Source organism: Galleria mellonella, unplaced genomic scaffold (assembly GCF_026898425.1).
Source record: "Galleria mellonella isolate WM207_F2 unplaced genomic scaffold, CSIRO_AGI_GalMel_v1 utg19, whole genome shotgun sequence".
Classification (NCBI taxonomy): domain Eukaryota; kingdom Metazoa; phylum Arthropoda; class Insecta; order Lepidoptera; family Pyralidae; genus Galleria; species Galleria mellonella.
In genome coordinates this window covers 3,451,879-3,472,776 of record NW_026442028.1, presented here as the reverse complement: position 1 = coordinate 3,472,776, position 20,898 = coordinate 3,451,879, and the positions used below count along the sequence as shown (strand labels likewise).

The 20,898-nt window shown below is 35.0% G+C and overlaps 1 protein-coding gene across 1 annotated transcript in view; it reads right to left on the bottom strand.

The window, feature by feature from the left end:
- Positions 1-20,898, bottom strand: part of LOC113519967 (TBC1 domain family member 12-like) — a 68,964-nt gene that overhangs the window by 6,067 nt on the left and 41,999 nt on the right. Inside the window, exons 3-4 of the mRNA XM_052894047.1 lie at positions 6,327-6,533; positions 840-1,386 (exon numbers count right to left, since the gene is read on the bottom strand). Of these exons, the coding sequence (XP_052750007.1) occupies positions 840-1,386; positions 6,327-6,533 (754 nt within the window). The remainder of the gene's footprint in view (positions 1-839; positions 1,387-6,326; positions 6,534-20,898) is intronic.

Below are 20,898 nucleotides of genomic sequence, written 5' to 3'. Positions count from 1 at the left end.
CTGTTACGATACATCAACATCATTTCAGCCGTTTTTTTTTTTCAGTGAATTAGTTGAATGAAATAGTACCTCCACCTGCGCTAACGGTATAACACTGGCGAGGTCTGTGGTCAGTTAGCCCACCGTGATGAATACACCTGGAATTCAGCACGATGGTTTCCAGGGGAAACTACGTGGAGGTCGACCTGATAGGGTATATTGCTAGTAACGGGACTGATAGTCCGCATTACTAATAATCCCTTCCCCCCTCATTTCAGCCGTTATCTGTCCATTGCTGGACATAGGTCTCTCTCGTAGATTACCATAAGAAATGGGAGCATTCGTTATGGCAGTTTACCAATGAACAGATTTTGCCAGTAATTGCCACGCTTTGGAACCGCAATTAGGTTTTGGTGATGTTTTAAGAAAGACGCCTTTGTCCCCCCCTCGACCGTAATGTTTCTGGAGTAGTCTCTTACAACACCCACGGAAAAGGAAGCGGTGGCCCATTCTATGCCGGGACCATACGGCAATGTTATGTTATAATATGGTACATAATATATTTACACATTGCACTGTTGAATATTTCCTTTCCTACCAACTTTAGGAAAGTTTCAAGCCACCAAGGTTATCCATATGGCATCCTACATTTTAGGTTGTCCATACAGGGTCGCACTGAGGACCTTTTTTCCTCACTATTTTAGCATGAATGAATATAAAAACTCATAAACTGCAGATTGTACCAATAATCCGGACATGCATAATTAAATACAGACATATGTATGTACATCTAAAAAACATTACCCTCCATTCTTTACCAGACAGTTAATAAATATTAAACGAAGCCAAAATTAACTTACCTGTATGTATCCTATATCTGGCCGATAACACACGTACGCTGCTAATAATTCATGTAAAACGTCGAAATAGGGCCCGCCCGGTTGGAAAATACACAGGTGTGGGAACGTTCTAGCAATGTCCAGCTGTATCAGCTCCATTGAACACTCGTCACTATAGTCTAGCAGGTTAGGGTTGGATTTCGAACAACACTTCTTTGGTCCCGAATCAGTACTGTGCGACTTTAGGTTCTGCTCGCTTAAATTCCTCGGTATACTCAGACGAGGTTTTTCATCTGTTCTCTCGTCAGTTTTGGCCTTTTTCTCCTCTTTGGTGACGTCGAACTTCACATTGTCGCTGTCACAGTCGCAGGTCTCTTGGTTGTTGACTTTTAACCTTTTCCTGCGTAACTGCGCTTCGTGCAGTTTCTGCTTCGCTTTCGCGACATACTCCTGGTACATTTGGTGTGTGATTTTCAGTTTATTCTCGATTGCCAATTGCCACACTTTGCCGCGAATCGATGGTGGGAGCCCGCTCCACCACAATTCTAGGGTGCGTTTATTGTTCTTCCTATAATTAAAGCAAAAAAAAACTTTCATTTTCCAGTATAAATGAAAGGTAAGTGTAAATAGATAAACAATACGAAAATGTAAGAATACAAATAACGGAGAATTTTTAATGCTCTGATAGACGTATGTTATCAATTTAATATATATATATATATACAATATATATATATATATATATATATATATATATATATATATATATATATATATATATATATATATCTCTCTTCTCTCTCATAGAGAAAGTCTCTAGTTAAGTCTACGGAACATGCGTGTATGGATGATACGAGTTAGAAAAGTGGATGGAAACAAGAGATTTGCATAAATAATTAGATAAAAATGCTTTTATGTTTTTATCATCATTGTAGACAGCTAAAACTTAATATATAATATTTCACAGTTAACAGAAATGTCAACACACACTATAGTGTTGCAATGAATTTACAGGGTATAGAGGAATAACACCTGAGCCCTCAGGAATGGCAACGCATGGGGGGTATCATGGGCGAAACAGTATACTCTGTTATGTCCATAGTACTGCTCATTTCTATAGGCGACAGTAACCACTTTCCATCAGGTGGTCCGTCAGCTTGTTTGCCATTCTAAATTGTATAAAAACAATACTTGTAATATATTATTATAGTCGATACGAAAGATTAGATAAATCGTAAATCACGATTGCTGAAATTATCACTTTGCTAATATTAAATATGTAAATACAACGTAGTTTGCTTCAACTTAACAAAGAATATCCTTAACAGAACTGAGTATCAAAGACCTCTTAAGCACTCGTCTTAGACTTAGCGTGAATATATATGCATACACAGACGAAATCGAAATCATGAAATAACCTTTTAAAGGAATTATAATGCTATCAATAAAACTCTTTTTTTTTTTCTGATGAAACATATGTCACCGAAATATTTTACGGCCCAAATGAGAGGCTAAGCGCGGAAAACAGAGTCTTTCTCACATTCACACATTCACATTCATGTTACCGAAAAACAAAAGGATTTTGGACATTCTATTTTTGTGCCATATTTCGAATCATATCTTTTGAAAAAAGATACCGTTTTACTGGTTAAAACTTCCTAGAAAGCATGCTACTGATTTAAATTTTTGCCTGTCCTGTAGACATAGTTGCTGTGCCTAAGTCACGTTAAACAAAAGGCAAGAGAATTATAAATGGTCCTGCGATATATTAGAAAATAACAATGGCATTAAGGCCGCTTTAAATAAAGTTTAAATAAATAAAAATTACAAATTCTTACCTACTAGTGAATACATAAATGAAAAAAAAAAATTGAAACTTTATAAAGTATCCATGAAGAACTTTCGAATTAATCTCGTAAATAGACGTAAATAACAGTTGTGTCAAAAACAGATCATAACATTGTCACAATAGTAACAAAAGAAACAATAAATAAAGACAGCTAGAGACATCGGGTCACGTGCATACCATACATTGTTAAAGACAATTACTTTGACCCGTTTCCTTTGCGACAGAAATATGAGTGATTTATGTTTATGACGAGATAACAGGCTACTCCATTATTTACGCTTCCACAAATTATGTGAAATGTTGTAGTTTTCACTACTAAGCAAAACTAAAACCTAACATACAAAAATAGCAGCATAAATAATCGATATAAAGTTTACAGTTTGTTATAGGTAACCTCCGTATATAGTACTAGGATTCTAAAATTAAATAAATTCGTATAAGACTTTTTATTATTTGAATTATCAAAAAACAATTCATGTTTCAAGAATTGAAACATAAAATTCTCTATCTACACGGCGCTAAAAGGCCAGAGGGAGACTTTGTACAAAAGTCGATTGCTTGGGTACCTCTGCCCCTTCGTGTTTCAACCGTGAAGCAGTTGTGTTTGCATGGCTGTGTTTCGGTTTGAAGGGTGGGATATGGCGTGAATTTACTGGGTACAGAGGAATAACACCTGAGTCCTCTGGAATGGCAACGCATGGGGGGTATCATGGGCATAACAGTATACTCTGTTATGTCCATGGTACTGGGGCCGTATTATGAACTCTTATTTCCAGGCAGATTACGGCGTAAATTGAACTGCCTTGCTAATTCATATTATGAACGCTACAAACCAGCCAGTCAGCGGTCACGTGACAGTTGAGCGACATCTGCCCGCTGCTCATGTTTATAGGCGACGGTTATCACTTTCCATCAGGTGGACCGTCAGCTTGTTTGCCATTCTAAGTTGTATAAAAAAAATCTAAAATTAAAAAATCGGTTATAAGTTTTTTTTTTTTTTATAATTCGAATTATCAGAGGACAAATAAAATTTAAAAATTTAGACGAATATAAAACTCTGTCTACACGACGCACAGTAAATTAGTTATTTTTACGTAGAACATTTAACAAAAACGACAAATGAGCCAAAGAATTCTTCCACTGTAATTCGCAACGCGGAAAGCGTTACAAATCGCAAAAATTCTCGGACCAATGTTTTAATTTATTTATAGAGATTACTACGTGATCATCGTCAACCACCGTCCATTAGTGGATACTGGACCCCGTAAGTAGGTACATGACATAAAGCAGGTTTACAAATGATTTTTTTATACAACTTAGAATGGCAAACAAGCTGACGGCCCACCTGATGGTAAGTGGGAACCGCCGCCTATAGACATGAGCAGTACCATAGACATAACAAAGTATACTGTTTCGCCCATGATACCCCCCATGCGTTGCCATTCCTGAGGACTCAGGTGTTATTCCTCTGTACTCAGTAAATTCACGCCATATCCCACCCTTCAAACCGAAACACAGCCATGCAAACGCAACTGCTTCATGGTTGAAACACGAATGGGATAGAGGTACCCAAGTAATCGACTTTTGTACAAAGTCTCCCTCTGTGATCCCTTTAGACCACCACACGTAGAAGAAATCGGCTGATAATATGCAAATAAAAAGAGTAATTGCAGTATATTCCAAACACACACAGTACAAAAAAAAAATGGGTCGAGAATCTATGGAATAGAGTTTATTTTTATTTTATCATATTCTATCCTCTAAATAGGTCTTAGGATAGCTGGAAAATCTACCGTAACAATTTGTCTGCACAGGATCTTTACTTCAAAACCTCTTTTTTTTATACAATTTAGAATAGCAAACAAACTGACGGCTCATCTGATGGAAAGTGATAACCGTCGCCTATAGACATAAGCAGTACCATAGACATAACAGAGTATACTGTGTCGCCCATGATACCCTTCATGCGCTGCCATTTTCAATTCGTAATAAGTTAATGATTTGTTCAGCAAGCCTTGACTACTCTAGTGTACCATTTTTGATAATGTGACACAGCGTCAACATGAATCCAAACTTCAAATTATAGTCATGTGCTTATTATAAATACATAGAGGTAATGACGCGGTATTACGTTTCCGTAAAAAAAAACATAATTTTGCAAATGATCATCGCACTTGTATGTACAAGTAATGACAGAAAATTGGATCTACATAAACAAACAGTTGAATGTATTTGAAAGGCACAAATAGACTAATGACAGACAAAAAGTACTATAAATTTGAATTTATAAGTAGTAGTAGTTAGTTATATGTAAGTAAAGTTTTCGATTGCTTGGGTACCTCTGTCCTATTCGTGTTTCAATCGTGAAGCAGTTGTGTTTGCATGGCTGTGTTTCGGTTTGAAGGGTGGGATATGGCAGTGAATTTACAGGGTACAGAGGAATAATACTTGAGTCCTCAGGAATGGCAACGCATGGGGGGTATCATGGGCAAAACAGTATACTCTGTTATGTTCATGGTACTCATGTTTATAGGCGAAAAAAAATAAATATCAGCGAGACACAAGAAACTATTGTCAAATATCTACACGCAATAATTACTTGCTCAGCATTTCCAACAAAACAATGTCAAACAATTTTGCCGGGTTGATAATTTTCTCTTCCGTTACTGTCGACTGTCACACAATAGAGGTAATTTTCATACCGTCTCTGTTATTTACTTGAAACTAATTAATTTATAATATTACGCTTGCAATTAATATAAGACGTTAGACATACTGAATTCAGCTTTGAAATTTAAATTACCACATATACAATAGTCACACGCGACGTTGAAATAGGTCGGTGCACTCTGCGGGAGACTTATTACAAAATATATATATATATATATATATATATATATATATATATATATATATATATATATATATATATATATATATATATATATATATATTTTTTTTTTTTTATCGTTGGATTCTGGAGTAACCACGCCTGCGCTAATGGGACACGCTGGCGGGGCACCAGTGAAGGGTGATTGATGAGGATGAAAACAGGCCAGTTAGCCCATCATGATGAATTCATCAGGAATTAACCATGATAATTTCTAGGGGGAACCGCGAGGAGGTCGACCTGGTTGGATATATTGCTAGCAATGGGATTCTTAGTCTCCATTACTAACAATCCCTTTTCCCCCAAAAATATATATTTATAGTAGCACATATGATCACAGTATACTAAGCAAATGTAGGGACATTATAGTCCATGAATGTCCCTACTCTACTCTAAAAGGTTAGTCGCAATATGCCACATCACTAATCCCTTTTTCGCAGTACGTTTGAAGGATCTGAGAATGTAGAATGAAAAGAACAACGCCACGGATTAGTTACCAGAGGAAGATTTTGTACAAAAGTCATTTGCTTTGGCTGTGTTTCGGTTTAAAGGGTGGGATATGGCAGTGAGTGGGTATAGAAGAATAACACCCGAGTCCTAAATGGCAACGCATGGGGGTATCATGGGCGAAACAGTATACTCTGTTATAACTCATGTCTATAGGCGACGGTTACTACTTTCCATCAGGTGGGCCGTCAGCTTGTTTGTCATTGTAAGTTGCATAAATAAAAAACGGGAAAGATCATTCCATATTGAAACAGGAACTTACATATTCTGCCAATCCGGGAGTATATTCTGCGTCCACTCCTTGGCGTGCCTTGCGAGCCTCTCCTCGACCCTCAGCGACTCTTGGAGGCGGGCATGCCTCGCCGCCGCCTCACGTTCCACTCGACGCCTCGCCGCCTCCACCATTCGTGCGTGCTCCGCCTTATGCCGAAGAGCCTCTTCCGTACATTTAGCTGGGAGATTTGATGGTCTGAAATAGAATAGCGTTTGCTTATAATTTTCTACAAGCCTGATCAATTGTGACATTGTTTTAGAGCGTTCAATGAAAAAAAATATATAATATGTAATCAAAGGAAACTATGTAAAAACCAATCTAAAAACGAATCGACCAATACACATAGTATGAAACATTGATTACTATCATTTCTAAGTTCACCCCCCCTTTCTTATCTTTACCCCCCTTTTGAAGAACCCCATGCTGTAGTCTCTCGGGAAAACCTCGGCAGGGAGCTCATGTATGTACCATCATTTCTTATACAAACAGCTAAGGAGCAGAAATCTCTTCCAAGGTCTATTTCTTGATTTGTTTAAGATGGGGTCTTTGATTGGATTTGACCTTTATTTAGATTTTCACATTAGATAATTGTTTCTTAAAATCAAGTGATTGGAGAGAAAGGATCTTTAGTTATGGTCATCCTGCTCTCGGTTCCTCCTAGAAACCATCGTGTCTAGTTCTAAGTGAATTCATCATGATGGGCTACCTGATCTGCCTTTGCATCCTCTCCTATCACTCTTCACTGGTGCTTCGCCAGTTACACAGGCGGAGTTACTATTTCATTATCGTCCATTTAAAACCTCAGGCGAGATTACAGTCAAACGCACTCAAATTTTATATGCATCCCACTGACCCTTGTCGAACACACAATCAATGTCTTTGTAAATCAACAATTAAAAACGAAATCGATAACTCAACCGAAACCTTAGCCGATTTACGATCGCATGTTGGCCAACATACACACGAATTGGCAAATCAATATTCCAATATGGCGTGCGATTTAACGATTGTTTTGGAACTATATCGATTAAGTACATTAATAAGAATGGCGTGCGGGATGCACTTTGCAAACATTGTACATCTGCATAACGAGATCTGTATGTTTATTCATAGAAAAGTACGTGTAATAAATCTTAAAAGAATAATTAATCTTGGACATAAAACGCAAGTCTTTTGCAGTTACTGAGTATATAAAAAAAAAACTACAGTTGACGTGTTAATTACATGTGATAACAAATCGCTTTATGGAATACTTTCACCAGTTTAACAAATAACTTTAACAGCATGTATAATTAGTAATAGTTTTATAATAATAAAAGAAATTTAATTTACTGTTATATGCATACTATTTTTTAACGACTCAACAAAAGTAGGTTACGACAATCATATCAATTTGTCTGTATTTGGGTATTTTAAAAAGTTAAGTAATCCTAAAAAAATACCACATTGTTTGTATGTATATTACAAGTTATTTTCACCTTGTGATGTTTAACCAAACGTGTTTACTCCAGTTTTTTTTTATACAACTTAGAATGGCCAACAAGCTGACGGTCCACCTGATGGAAAGTGATAACCGTCGCCTATAGACATGAGCAGTACCATGGACATAATAGAGTATACTGTTTCGCCCATCATACCCCCCATGCATTGCCATTCCTGAGGACTTGGGTGTTATTCCTCTGTACCCTGTAAATTCACGCCATATCCCACCCTTCAAACCGAAACAGCCATGCAAACACAACTGCTTCACGGTTGAAACACGAATGGGACAGAGGTACCCAAGCAATCGACTTTTGTACAAAGTCTCCCTCTGGTAAAGTTTGGTTAGAAGTTTTTGGAAAACAGATTACAATTATGCAATCTAAAATATCGAAAACATAAAATGGATACATAAATATACCTCATTGTACTAGGTACCATATAAATTACATATACATACAATGGAGAAGTCTTATATGTGATCAAACAACTAAATATAGATATAAATACATACATAAAAGTAAATTTACTATAATTTAATTTAATATGGAGCAACTAAATATAGATATAAATACATACATAAAAGTAAATTTACTATAATTTAATTTAATATGGAGCACAGATGGACGTCTCTAAATAGTGTACTGTACTCATTAATCTTCGGCATCGTTACAATTAATTAGATCAACACGAGTCTAGTAATAAACTAAAGTGTTCACCATTAATACCTATTTATAGCGATGTAGTAGTAATTCCACTGCCCCAACTCGAATGTACCAACATTTGGTGGATACTATTAACAAATGGCTGCTATTTCGGTAAGAATTCACTGTCCGTGAATAGCTTGCCTCCTTCTATTGTTTTATGGTTTTGGCTCACGGTATTCTTCAAATTATCATGGCGCCATGAAGGCTGACCATTAAAATTAAGAGGCCCTCCTAAGGAAGATTCGCAACGCGATCTCCTATCACATATCGTAGTTTCTAATCGACTATATAACGAAGGTTCTTAACTGTAATTTTTGTAGCGATCTCTTCACAAATTCTGAACCGACTTTGATTCTTTTTTTTATATTAATAAGGTCTATTCACAAATAGCGTAATAATGTAACAGTTGAAGTCACTGTATTTTTACGATACAAAATCTTAAAATCTTGTTAACATTAAAAACATAAAAAAGGGGTTAAGCTCTTCTCTTTTTTATATATAAAAGCTTTTGATATATAGAGAGAGAGATTTAAACACTGGTCTCTTTGTGACTTCTAGGAATTTAGCATTTTTTTTAAATATATATTGCGTTTATTTGTAATCTGATTCCAATGCTAATTTTGTTAAAGTTGAACTTAATTCATCGGTTGTTCAGTATAAAAAAAATATATATATACAATTTCCAAACAGAAAAAAGGAAAATCAAATTTTAAAATCAAAATAAAGAACAATTTTGTTATAACCTTCAGACTCCGATCCATTTTTCAAATCATGTCTCTTTGAGAAAAGCAAAATAAGATAGGTAACAATTTGGTTTTCATCTTGCGTACGAGAATTTGAGTTCGACCCCAGGCGACTCTAGAAATTTCCAATGTTAACAACCTAATATACATATCTATATGCTATACGCTTCTATCTACATCCGTTTGTTTGTGTATCACGTCAGGTAGATAAAAATCAAATATGCTAATATAAACATCACGCAATCACAATGATAACTGTTACTATGATAAGAATATTATTGTATGTATGGTATGTATGTATGGTAGCCATTACTACTTTTTAAGCATTTATAATATCAGAAAGATCGCTACTATACATCATGTGCGTCACAGTATAATTTATTATGTTAAAAAGAAAGACATAAATACATTTATCTCAAAATAACTTTTTTTATACAACTTAAAATGGCAAACAAGATGACGACCCATCTATTGGAATGTGGACCTATAAACCTACAGACATGAACAGTATCATGGACATAACATGACTATACTATGTCGCCTATGATATCCTTCATGAGTTGCCGTTCCTGTGAACTAAGATGTCATTGTACCCTGTAATTTCATTGCCGTATCCCAATTTTTAAACCTAACCACAGTTATGCAAACACAACTGATTCACGGCAGAAACACGAATGGAACAGAGGTAGCCAAGCAGACGTTTTTTGTACAAAGTATTCACGGCAAAAACACGAATGGGATAGACATAACCAAATAGACTACTTTTGTACAAAGTCTTTACGGCAGAAACACGAATGGAATAGAAGTAGCCAAGCCGACGACTTTTGAACAGTCTTCACGGCAGAAACACGAATGGGATAGAGGTAGCCAAGCAGACAACTTTTATACAAAGTCTCTCTCTAGTAAATATTTTTTTAACGATTTACATTTAATAATTTAATTCTTTTTTTTTTTACATAATTCCTTAAATACTAATAACAATTAAAAGTAATCTCCCAACGCACCACACCGAGGCAGCGTACCCAAGATACTGGCAGCATTACCTCTTTGGATTGCCAAACTTATCTTTTGGGCAAAGTAGCTACCAGCTCTTGGGTCACCAGTAACCTCGATAAGGCGCGCTGCGATCGTCCGATAAAAATTCTTTGCATCTGGGCTCCACGGGCCCATCGTCTCTACAGCAAATGGCAGAAAACAATAAGACCCCTCCAGATGTGAGTATTTACGCCTCTTTATTGCTTCCGCTGTCACCGCCGCAGCACCCGAACAAGAGGACGATTTAGATAAATGGCTTGGAGCTAACGTGTTTACACACGTCGCATCCCACACCAAGCATTTTCCCATTTTCCAAGGAACCAAAGTTACGCCATCAGGTCGTTTCCCATCCTCACGGAAAATGCCATTTGGTTCCAAAATCGCTGGTATTTGTGTCATCGCAAGTGCCCTATGAATAATGTTATTGATCATGGCATGGCGAGGTATTCGACCTGCACTTCTCACACAGGACAGACCATGGTATCCCAGCTCTTCAACTGAGGCTCCACAGCTACAACGATGGGGCTGAACTATTTTTACACCCAACCGCAAACCTATTAATAATGTAAAGGAGCAATCGTCGAGAAGCGTTCCAGTATTAGTTGACGGGAATGCCTGCAACCAATATCCCGATTCCCTTTCAGCTACTGCTTGAAGACGAGCACGAGTAAATTAACTACAATCAAATTGATAAGTACCTATGAAGTAGCAATAATTAAAGATTGTGACGCAAAAAATAAAAATGACTTCAATTGTGATCAAATACGAGTATTTTGATCTAAAATCTAAACTACCGAACAGATTTTGATAAAATTTCTATTGTGCCAATCCATAAGTGTACCCTTGCAGCCAAAAAGAAGAATTTTGCAAATCAGTTTGGAACTGACGAAATTACGAAGTAACAAACACAACAGAAAATTGGGGGGAAAGGGATTGTTAGTAACGGAGATTGATAATCTTATTGCTAGCAATATACCCAAACCAGGTCGACTTCCTCGCGGTTCCCCCTGGAAACTATCATGGTTAATTCCTGATGAATTCATCATGATGGGCTAACTGGCCTGTTTTCATTCTCATCGATCACCCTTCACTGGTGCTCCGCCAGCGTATCCCGTTAGCGCAGGCGGGAGGTTACCATTCCATTTTCACCCATCAAAAAAAACACAACAACAAAAAAATACAACCGAATTGAGTACCACCTTTTTGAAGTCGATTGAAAAGGTCATAGACCAGTGGGAATGTTGCTCAGAAAGCAAAACACTAGTTTTCAACTAAAACATGTATAAATGATCATAATAATACATAGTACTCAAGCGGCAGCGTTAATTCCAGTCTCTTATAAACCCCATTATGTACTGTTACACGCACCAATACAAACGAGCCCTAGAGCGTGGTCAAAGCAAATTGCAGCCGCACGGGCGTCATTACCTCGGTATTTCCGCTACTATCCGACTCAGTGGCGCTTTGTAGCTGCGAAGGGTACTTATTAAAGCTCATGGTAGTTTTAAAAATCAATGCCAACCATATTTTATTTAGATAGACTTGTTTTTGAGTACTATTTGTGATGATGATGATTTTATTATTATATTTAGGTTATAGCTTCAAAATCGATTTAAATCGAATTAATTTAAAGCAAATGAGCATGCAGTTCTGATGGTAAATAACTATCGTTGCTCATGAGCATACACAGCACCGGAGGAATTACAAGTATGCTGGCAGCCTTTTAAAAAGGAATATGCTCTTTTTTTAAGGTTACGATGTTATATCCAAACGGAAACACTGCAGCTGGAAGTTGATTCCAAAGCGTGTTTATACGTGGAAGAAAATGCCTTGAAATACTCGTACCTTAAAATACGTTGCCGTGTATTGAATCGAATTTACGAAGTAATCGAGTATTATAGCTATAAATAATATTATATAAATTTGCTATAAATTTATATTATATTATTAATATAATTTTTTGTATAATAAGTTTTTATATTTGCACGCCCACAGTATGGCAGAATAAGACTAGACTAATTCTCTTCTAATGTGACAACACCAATAAAAATGTACCTTATTCCAGCAAATAAATGAATTCTTATTCTAAAAACTAATACATAACAAACACCTCAGGAATATTTATTTATTTTACACTTTATTGCATCAAGTAAAAAAATAATAATTACAATAAAATATTCATGAGAGATGATACAAAAGGCGGCCTTATTGCTAAGGAAATCTTTTCTAGACAAAAGCAATATTGAGTGTGGCACTACATTTCGTTCTCAAGTAATAATGTCACAGAAGCTCCTTTATTTGGAAGCCGCTTTAGAAACCAGTAACTGATATTCGAATTATAAATTCGCATTGTATCATCGCTTTACGGATTAGGAGGGAAATATCGCCAGAACTCGTTTATCTAAATATTTATATTATTTAAATGTAACGGTATTTATACAAAGTGGCATATTAATTATATTAACTCAAACCAAACTACGTAATTTTTATTAAACTACCAAGGAGCCATAATATATTAATGTAAATAACTTACTCTATAAAAAATATAAGACTGGCCTAATCTGTACTTAGTACTTTACTGTATGAACTTTACATTAGACACGACACACTAAAAATATTTAATATATAATATTATACATAAGACATATTGATTAACTGAGATAAAAATTCAGATATCCTTATCATAAAGGTGTCAAACCCGTCACAAAACTAATCTAGTTATTTCACTGTTCTGTCTCTTTCTTTTGTGGTAATCTCTCAATTTAAAAGAAAGTGACAAAACACTGTATAAAATAGGTTTACTTAGACTTTAGTTTTTATATATGGAATAAGGGGGCAAGTGTATGCAAAATTTCACAACGGCTGGACTAGCTGTTAAAGCGTCTAGAGGTTACAAACAAACTGAATTTTAAATATACCTTACCAGTGGGAGACTTTGTACAAAAGTCGATTGCTTGGGTACCTCTGTCCCATTCGTGTTTCAACCGTAAAACAGTTGTGTTTGCATAGCTGTTTCTGTTTGAAGGATGGGATATGGCGTGAATTTACAGGGTACTGAGGAATAACACCTGAGTCCTCAGGAATGGCAACGCATGGGGGGTATCATGAGCGAAACAGTATACTCTGTTATGTCCATGGCACTGCTCATGTGTATAGGCGACGGTTACCACTTTCCATCAGGTGGGCCGTTAGCTTGTTTGCAATTCTAAGTTGTATAAAAAAATATGTATAATTTAATATTATTAAAGATAAGGAATAAGGATAAGAAAATAAATAACATAAATACATATATACAGTTAACTATCTCAGACAATAAAGATTAGTTTTATCAATGTAACAGACGTTTACAAGCTTTGACAGAACCAGTTTTCTACGTTCGTAGAAGTTCACGACTCGCATCGCTGCACGCCCCGTTCCATTCCAGCAAATGATTTATCTACGTAGTTCATCGAAGTGTAGATTCTATATCACTTGTACTGTTACTAATATAGAAGAAGTTTTACAATAGAGAGGTACACTATTTATCTATTATAAGGTAAGGTCTTACAAATTTAGACTATTAATATTTACGCAACTATAAAAAGATTATAAAAACAAATTGTGAAAATCGTCTATTCAGTTTAAATACAACACGTTTAAATACATATTACATATAATTGGAAATTAACGAATTCATCGTATTTGCCGTTTCCGACAATTGCTTCAATTTCTTAGGCTACGGTAACCACTTACCATCAGGTGGGCCGTATGCTTGTTTGCCACACCAGTGGTATAAAAAAAAAACTTCATATATACCGGCAAATTGAGTATTCCCACTCTGCATTGTTAGAAATTTAAAAAAAAATATCACACTAAACATAATTAAATAGTGTTCCCTAAAAAATCCGACTACAACTTTAGCAAACCAGTTATTTTTACTTAAAAACTAAACTTTTAAATTGATTTTGATAATATATCTATGGAACCAATCTGTAAATAATATATTTCCCTTCAGATAAAAAAAAATCCAAATCGGTGTACAATTAATGATATTATAACAAACATAGAAAAAAAAAACAATCAAATTGTAAACCCCTTTTTTTAAGTCGGTTGAAAATTGATAGAATTCTAACCTCCTGCTTTTCGAAGTCGGTAAAAATTATATAAAACTAAACACAGATTACATCCACGCATTTAATACAAATCCGTGAGAGCGTTTTAGCCTTCACATTTAAATAACATTTACGTATTATAAATGTTTAGATACATTTCAAACTTGTGAAAATAATAATAATTTATTGTCAAGTACTTAACCCATAGAGGTACAATTATATTACAGCGACATTTGCGCTTACGTTTAAGGCATACTCGAATAACATATAAAATAAATTACCCAATACAGCAATGCAGGGGGGAAAGGGGTTGTTAGTAATGGAGACTGAGAATCCCATTGCTAGCAATATACCCAACCAGGTCGACCTCCTCGCGGTTCTCCCTGGAAACTATCATGGTTAATTCCTGATGAATTCATCATGATGGACTAACTGACCTGTTTTCATTCTCATCTGTCACCCTTCACTGGTGCTCCGCCGGCGTATCCCGTTAGCGCAGGCGGGGTTGCCATGCCATTTTCACCCATAAAAAAAATACAGCAACGCAATTGCCGAGAAATGAATTTAAAAAAAAATAAAGACATATTTTGAACAACATTCTTTTTACAACGTGACCGAATACCTAAACGCCAATATTAAATTATAGCATTATTATTTACTTATGTTTAACTGTAAGAAGTGTGACAATTCCAATTTTATAAATTGATGTCATCATTATTGGTGGTATACAGTCACCATTATATTGTCATGTATTAACTAATTTATAATTTTAACTGTAATTAATTTGTAATGTTATTTTTATTTTATAATTTAAATGGTATTATTATTGTTATTATTTATTTTATTAATTTCAAAATTATAATGTAAATATTGACTTGCCATTGTGTGACGAAAACTGTTACATTGGTTAATAAAGAAATATGAATATATAATAATTAAAACATAAGTACAAAATATATTTTTTTTTTACAACACAGGGGGCTCGACGAGCATGCGGCTCACCTAAATAAGTGACTACCACCACCCATGATCACCCACAACACCAAAAGCATTACAGGTGTGCTGCCGGCCTTTTAAAAAGGAATATGCTCTTTTCTTGAAGGTTATGTTGTCGTATCGGTTTGGAAATACTGCTACTGGAAGTTAAATTCCAAAGAGTGGTTGAGCATGGAAGAAAGTGCCTTGAAAACGTACGATGGAAAACCGCCACTCGTCCAGATAGTTGGGATGTAAATATAAAGTAAAATAGCTATAATATATAAAATAAAATGTATATAAAATATAAAAGCTAAAGGGCATCATTTATCATAATTATAATGTGACCAATTAAATGTTTTCTCTTGTACAAAACATAAAGCCCCTCGTACACGGTGAGATTTATCTAGTTGATCCATCGAAACGATAGTCGCAACGATCCATCTATTTACGTCGACCATGTACAATATAATAAAGCAATTTTCAAATGAGAAAGCGTTATGGGCGTGTACAGTAAACTCACGTCAGACTAATACGGCCAAATCTCAAATGAAATTAAAAATGCTAATCGATTCCAAAATGTTACTAAAAAGTATTCACACGCTACATTGAGTAGCAAAGTTTTCAGGTCTGGCTAAAAGTTGGCTAATTTGGCAACACTGCACCCGAAAACTGTGATCGTATTCGAATGATCTTGAAACAGATATTTTTGGGAATTCTCACTGCAATTAACAAGCAATAATACAATCAAAATTATGAGGTATCGCCAAATAATCGTTACACACATATTATTCGATTAAAAGTTGTAACGAGGGATCGGTACGTCTATCGCTCAGTGTATAGAGGCTCTAACGTAACATATAATCTTAAAGAGAATAATACTACAGTCCATTAGGTTTTACGACCGCTGCAACCATTAACCTGTCTGTCGTTTGTATGACTATATACATACACCTAGAGAGTTCCCATAGTCTATCTGTGGTTAGGATTAATATTCAGATTTTAAACTAATAATCCATAACTGCGTTATTGGGTTATCGAGACAGCCCAGGAAAATTAATATAGCTTATTTTAACATAGATTCACGTCTCTTATAAAACATAACATGCAACGCGAAAGCATAAAAATTAATTCATAACTACGTCTACTGGGGGGAAGGGATTGTTAGTAATGCAGACTACTACTCTCATTGTTGGCAATATACCTTGACAGATCGGTCGTCCACGTGATGGAAACCATCTGGAAACCATCGTGCTGAATTCCAGGTGTATTCATCACGATGTATCAATGTTTATTCTCACCTAATATGTTACCAATATATACGTTAGCGCAGGCGGGGTTATATATGTTATCATTTAAAAAAATCAACTTGGACAAGTATCAATGATTACACGTAATATGTTAAATATATACAATGATATATGTACATTCAAATAAATCAAGGATATGAAAATAATAAATATAGCAAGTTTTTAATGTGATAAATAAAAATAAAAAAAAATAAAACTGTCACTACGTCTAAAACTGTTCCTAAAAATATACCGTCTTACCACACAAACGTTGAACTTGTGATAGACAGGTGTTCAATATCTCTTTGGACGAATGACTACAAAAGCGTGTTTGTAAGTAAACAAAAGAAAGTCTATGTTATAAAAAATAAAAGGTATTCAAAGTTAATTAATTTTAATGAAAATCTATAAATTCTATCAATAAACCTATAGACTGACAAAACAATATTTAATCACATACACGGGGGGTTTGTTAAAAACTGTTCAGTTAGACAGTGTTTTGAATATTTTTTAATAATAATAATGATTTTGTTGCCAGAAACATAAATAATATGACGTTACGGTTTGTTTTTGAATGTTCAGCATGTAATTTATAAGTAATATCTCCATCAAACATAATAAATTTTGTAGTGAAACCGATATGTTTCAAATCATATAGTTTTTTTTTTTTTGTATATGTATCTTTTTTTATCTTTTTTCACATTGCATTTGTGTCTGTTGCTGTTTGTGTGCTGTAAGTAATGCAAATAAATTATTTATCTATCTATCTATCTATATATATTAAAAAATAAATGTTTAATTTAGTCCGTCGTATCGAGTCTGCTTGTTAAAGCTCCGGCTCCTAACGGGAACATGAATTGTATTCGAAAAGTAAACCTCTCTAGAAAAGACACATCCATATCGGATAGTTGTTTTGAGACTGGCACAAGTAACATGACTTTCTCTCGACACATTTGTATTTAAGCTGTACATAAGCTGTTAATAAGTCAGTAACAGCTTAAGTACTTGTTATAGGAAACCAGTCTTCCTCTCCACTTAATTATCAGCCATTAACTGTCCACTGCTGAACATACGCCTGTCCCATAAGAGTGCATTTTTTAATAGTTGCCACACTTGCCAGGCGGGTTGGCAACCGCAGTTAGGCGGGGGGAAAGGGATTGTTAGTGATGGAGACTGAGAATCCCATTGCTAACAATATACCCAACCAGGTCGACCTCCTAGCGGTTCCCCCTGGAAACTATCATGGTTAATTCCTGATGAATTCATCACGATGGACTAACTGGCCTATTTTCTTTCTCATCTATCATCCTTAACTGGTGCTCCGCCAGCGTATCCCGTTAGCGCAGGCGGGGTTACCATACCATTTTCACCCATAAAAAAAACCGCAGTTAGGCTTTTGGTGATGTTCTAATAGAGACGCTGCTGCCAATCCTTTGACCATTAAGTTCCCTTAGTCACCTCTTATGACACCCACGGGAAAGCAATGGGTGGCCCATTCTATGCCAAAACCACACTGCACTTAATTATGATACAATTTGCAAATATCTAATGAATATAGTCAACTACAACTGTGAGAAAGTTCTTTTATCTGAAAAGATATATCACTGATTGGTTCCTAAGAAATTGTATCAAAATCGGTTTTTTTTTTGTGGAAAACATTCTTAATCTATACTTATAATAAATCTGTAGAGAGGTCAATTTCGTACATAAAATATATTTCCAAAATAACTATTGATTGGTGATCGATACTAATGTCAAAAAATCAATCAGTAAAACTTTTGTCTGTCTGTACGTTCGTTATAGAAACAAAAACTACTCGACGGATTTATTACGACGACAATTATTCTCCATACTCCAGGATAGTCTATACTTTTCATCACGCTACGATTAATAGGAGCACAGCAGTGAAGAGAAATATGTCTTACATCAAAACCAGTGAACCGTGAGAAAGGACATAGGCTGCTTATTCTACGAAAAACGACGGAAACGCGGACGAAGTCGCGGGCAACAGCTAGTTTATTATATAAATGAAAAAAAAAAAACAATAAACATACCATATATATTTTTTATTTCAATGTTCAACCCAAGAATTATAAAAAAAAAAACTGGTCTGAGTATTACTTATTTGTTTTAAAATTTCAAAGTACAACCTCGTAAAAGATGCGCACAGATATCGACAATGTCAAATAATAACATCTCAGCAAAAAGTAATACAAAAAACTTTTGAAGTGAAGCAAAAAATATATTTCTTGTTAATTAAACATAATTACACTGTTGAGTTTCAAATTAAATTAAAAACTTAAATTTATATACATTTTAAAATTGTGGAACATAGAAGCAAAGAATATAAGGAATACATAAAACAGACTTTTTAATTCGTATATTTAACAACTAAGAATTAAATGAAAGATTAACCTTCGTATTCATAAAAAAGCTCTCATAAACCTACTTTAGCTATTGAACTATTTTGTCTCATTATTTTGTGATAAATCCTAATTAGAAAAAAAGTAACAAAACAGTGTAAAAGTCAAATGAGGTTCGTAGAAAGTATTAATATTTATTAATAAGGGTCTTCCCTTTTTCAACCGACTTTAAAAAGGAGGTTTTCAATTCGGTTGTAATATTTTTATGTGACTGACGGAGTTATGAGGTAACAGACCTCATAACTCTGTCAGTTGTAAACAGATTAGATTTTTTTTTTTTATCTGAAAGGATATATTTACAGATTGGTCCCGTGAAAATTTTATAAAAATCGATTCAGTAGTTTAGTTTTTAAATCAAAAAAACTGGTTTTGTCAACAATTGAAGTACATTTTTTGCATAGAACAAAATCTTAATTACGATTAAATTTTTTAATAAAGGTTTCCCGTAGCTACTAGTATATTCATTTCGTCAAGAGTCAAGATTAAGGACGATTTTTTTATCTTCAATTATTAAACTATCATTTTTGTTACTATTCATACAATGAAATTTTATAGTGTACATTTAAAGAACAACATATTTCAAAATCATTCCCAACGTCTAAATGAAATAATTAAAAACACTAGTCTACATATGGCTATAACTATAAGAGTATGAATCGATATCACGATGCAGTTTACTTCTGGTATTTCCATTTTGATAAGAGAACAAAAGTAACAACTATTTTTATTATATTATATGCTAGCTGCGTGTCCTAGACTCGATTCACATGTCCACTTGATAATACATTATAGATAAAATAAATCTTTTAAGAACATATACTTACGATTCTCAATGGTTTCAATACGAGCAATAAAAGCCACAATATTTTTTTGAAATTTTGTCTGTCTACCCGTCTATGTCAATCTGTTTGTCTGTATGTTTGGTCCCGCATCAGGCAAGAACTATTGCACCAAATTGAAAGCAATTTGCACTACCAGAAGGAGACTTTGTACAAAAGTCGATTGCTTGGGTACCTATGTCCCATTCGTGTTTCAACCGTGAAGCAGCTGTGTTTGCGTGGCTGTGTTTCGGTTTGAAGGGCGGGATATGGCATGAATTTACAAGGCACAGAGGAATAGCATCTGAGTCCTCAGGAAAGGCAACGCATGGGGGGGGGGGGTATTATGGGCGATACCGTATACTCTGTTATGTCCATGGTACTGCTCATGTCTGTAGGCGACAGTTGCCACTTTCCATCAGGTGGGCCGTCAGCTTGTTTGCCATTCTAAGTTGTATAAAAAAACTGTATAGTACTTTGAGTAAGAAGAGTACAATATAACAATGCATTCTGGATATTGTTGGGACTGTCTCGATTCTGCAATGCATCGAGAATGTTTGCGAAAAAGCATGTGGATTGTTTCTACACTATTATTCGTAAACGATTTGCGTCACAGCTCTGCAGAGTGCGGATCAGCCCCAACTGCGTTCTGGCCATGTTAGCAAATGAGCTGGATTCTTTCTACATGACCCGTTGCGTTGAATGTCGAAAAAACCCAGCTATAATTAATTTCTAAAATGTAATATAACTATAATAATTTGTAAAATATAAAAAGTGGGTCCTGGTAACTGTAGTGATACGCAAGTGAGTTGGTTAAACACTAATTTATTCATTGAAAGAATAAATAGAACAAATTGTTACCGGCCAGTATTTACAAAATTATTAGTGGCCAGTACGTGAACATAATATACTACCTCTCTTTTCCTTCGAAAGAAAAAAAAGACAGTAACCACAAATTCAAATTCAAATTCAAATTCAAAAATCATTTATTCATGTAGGA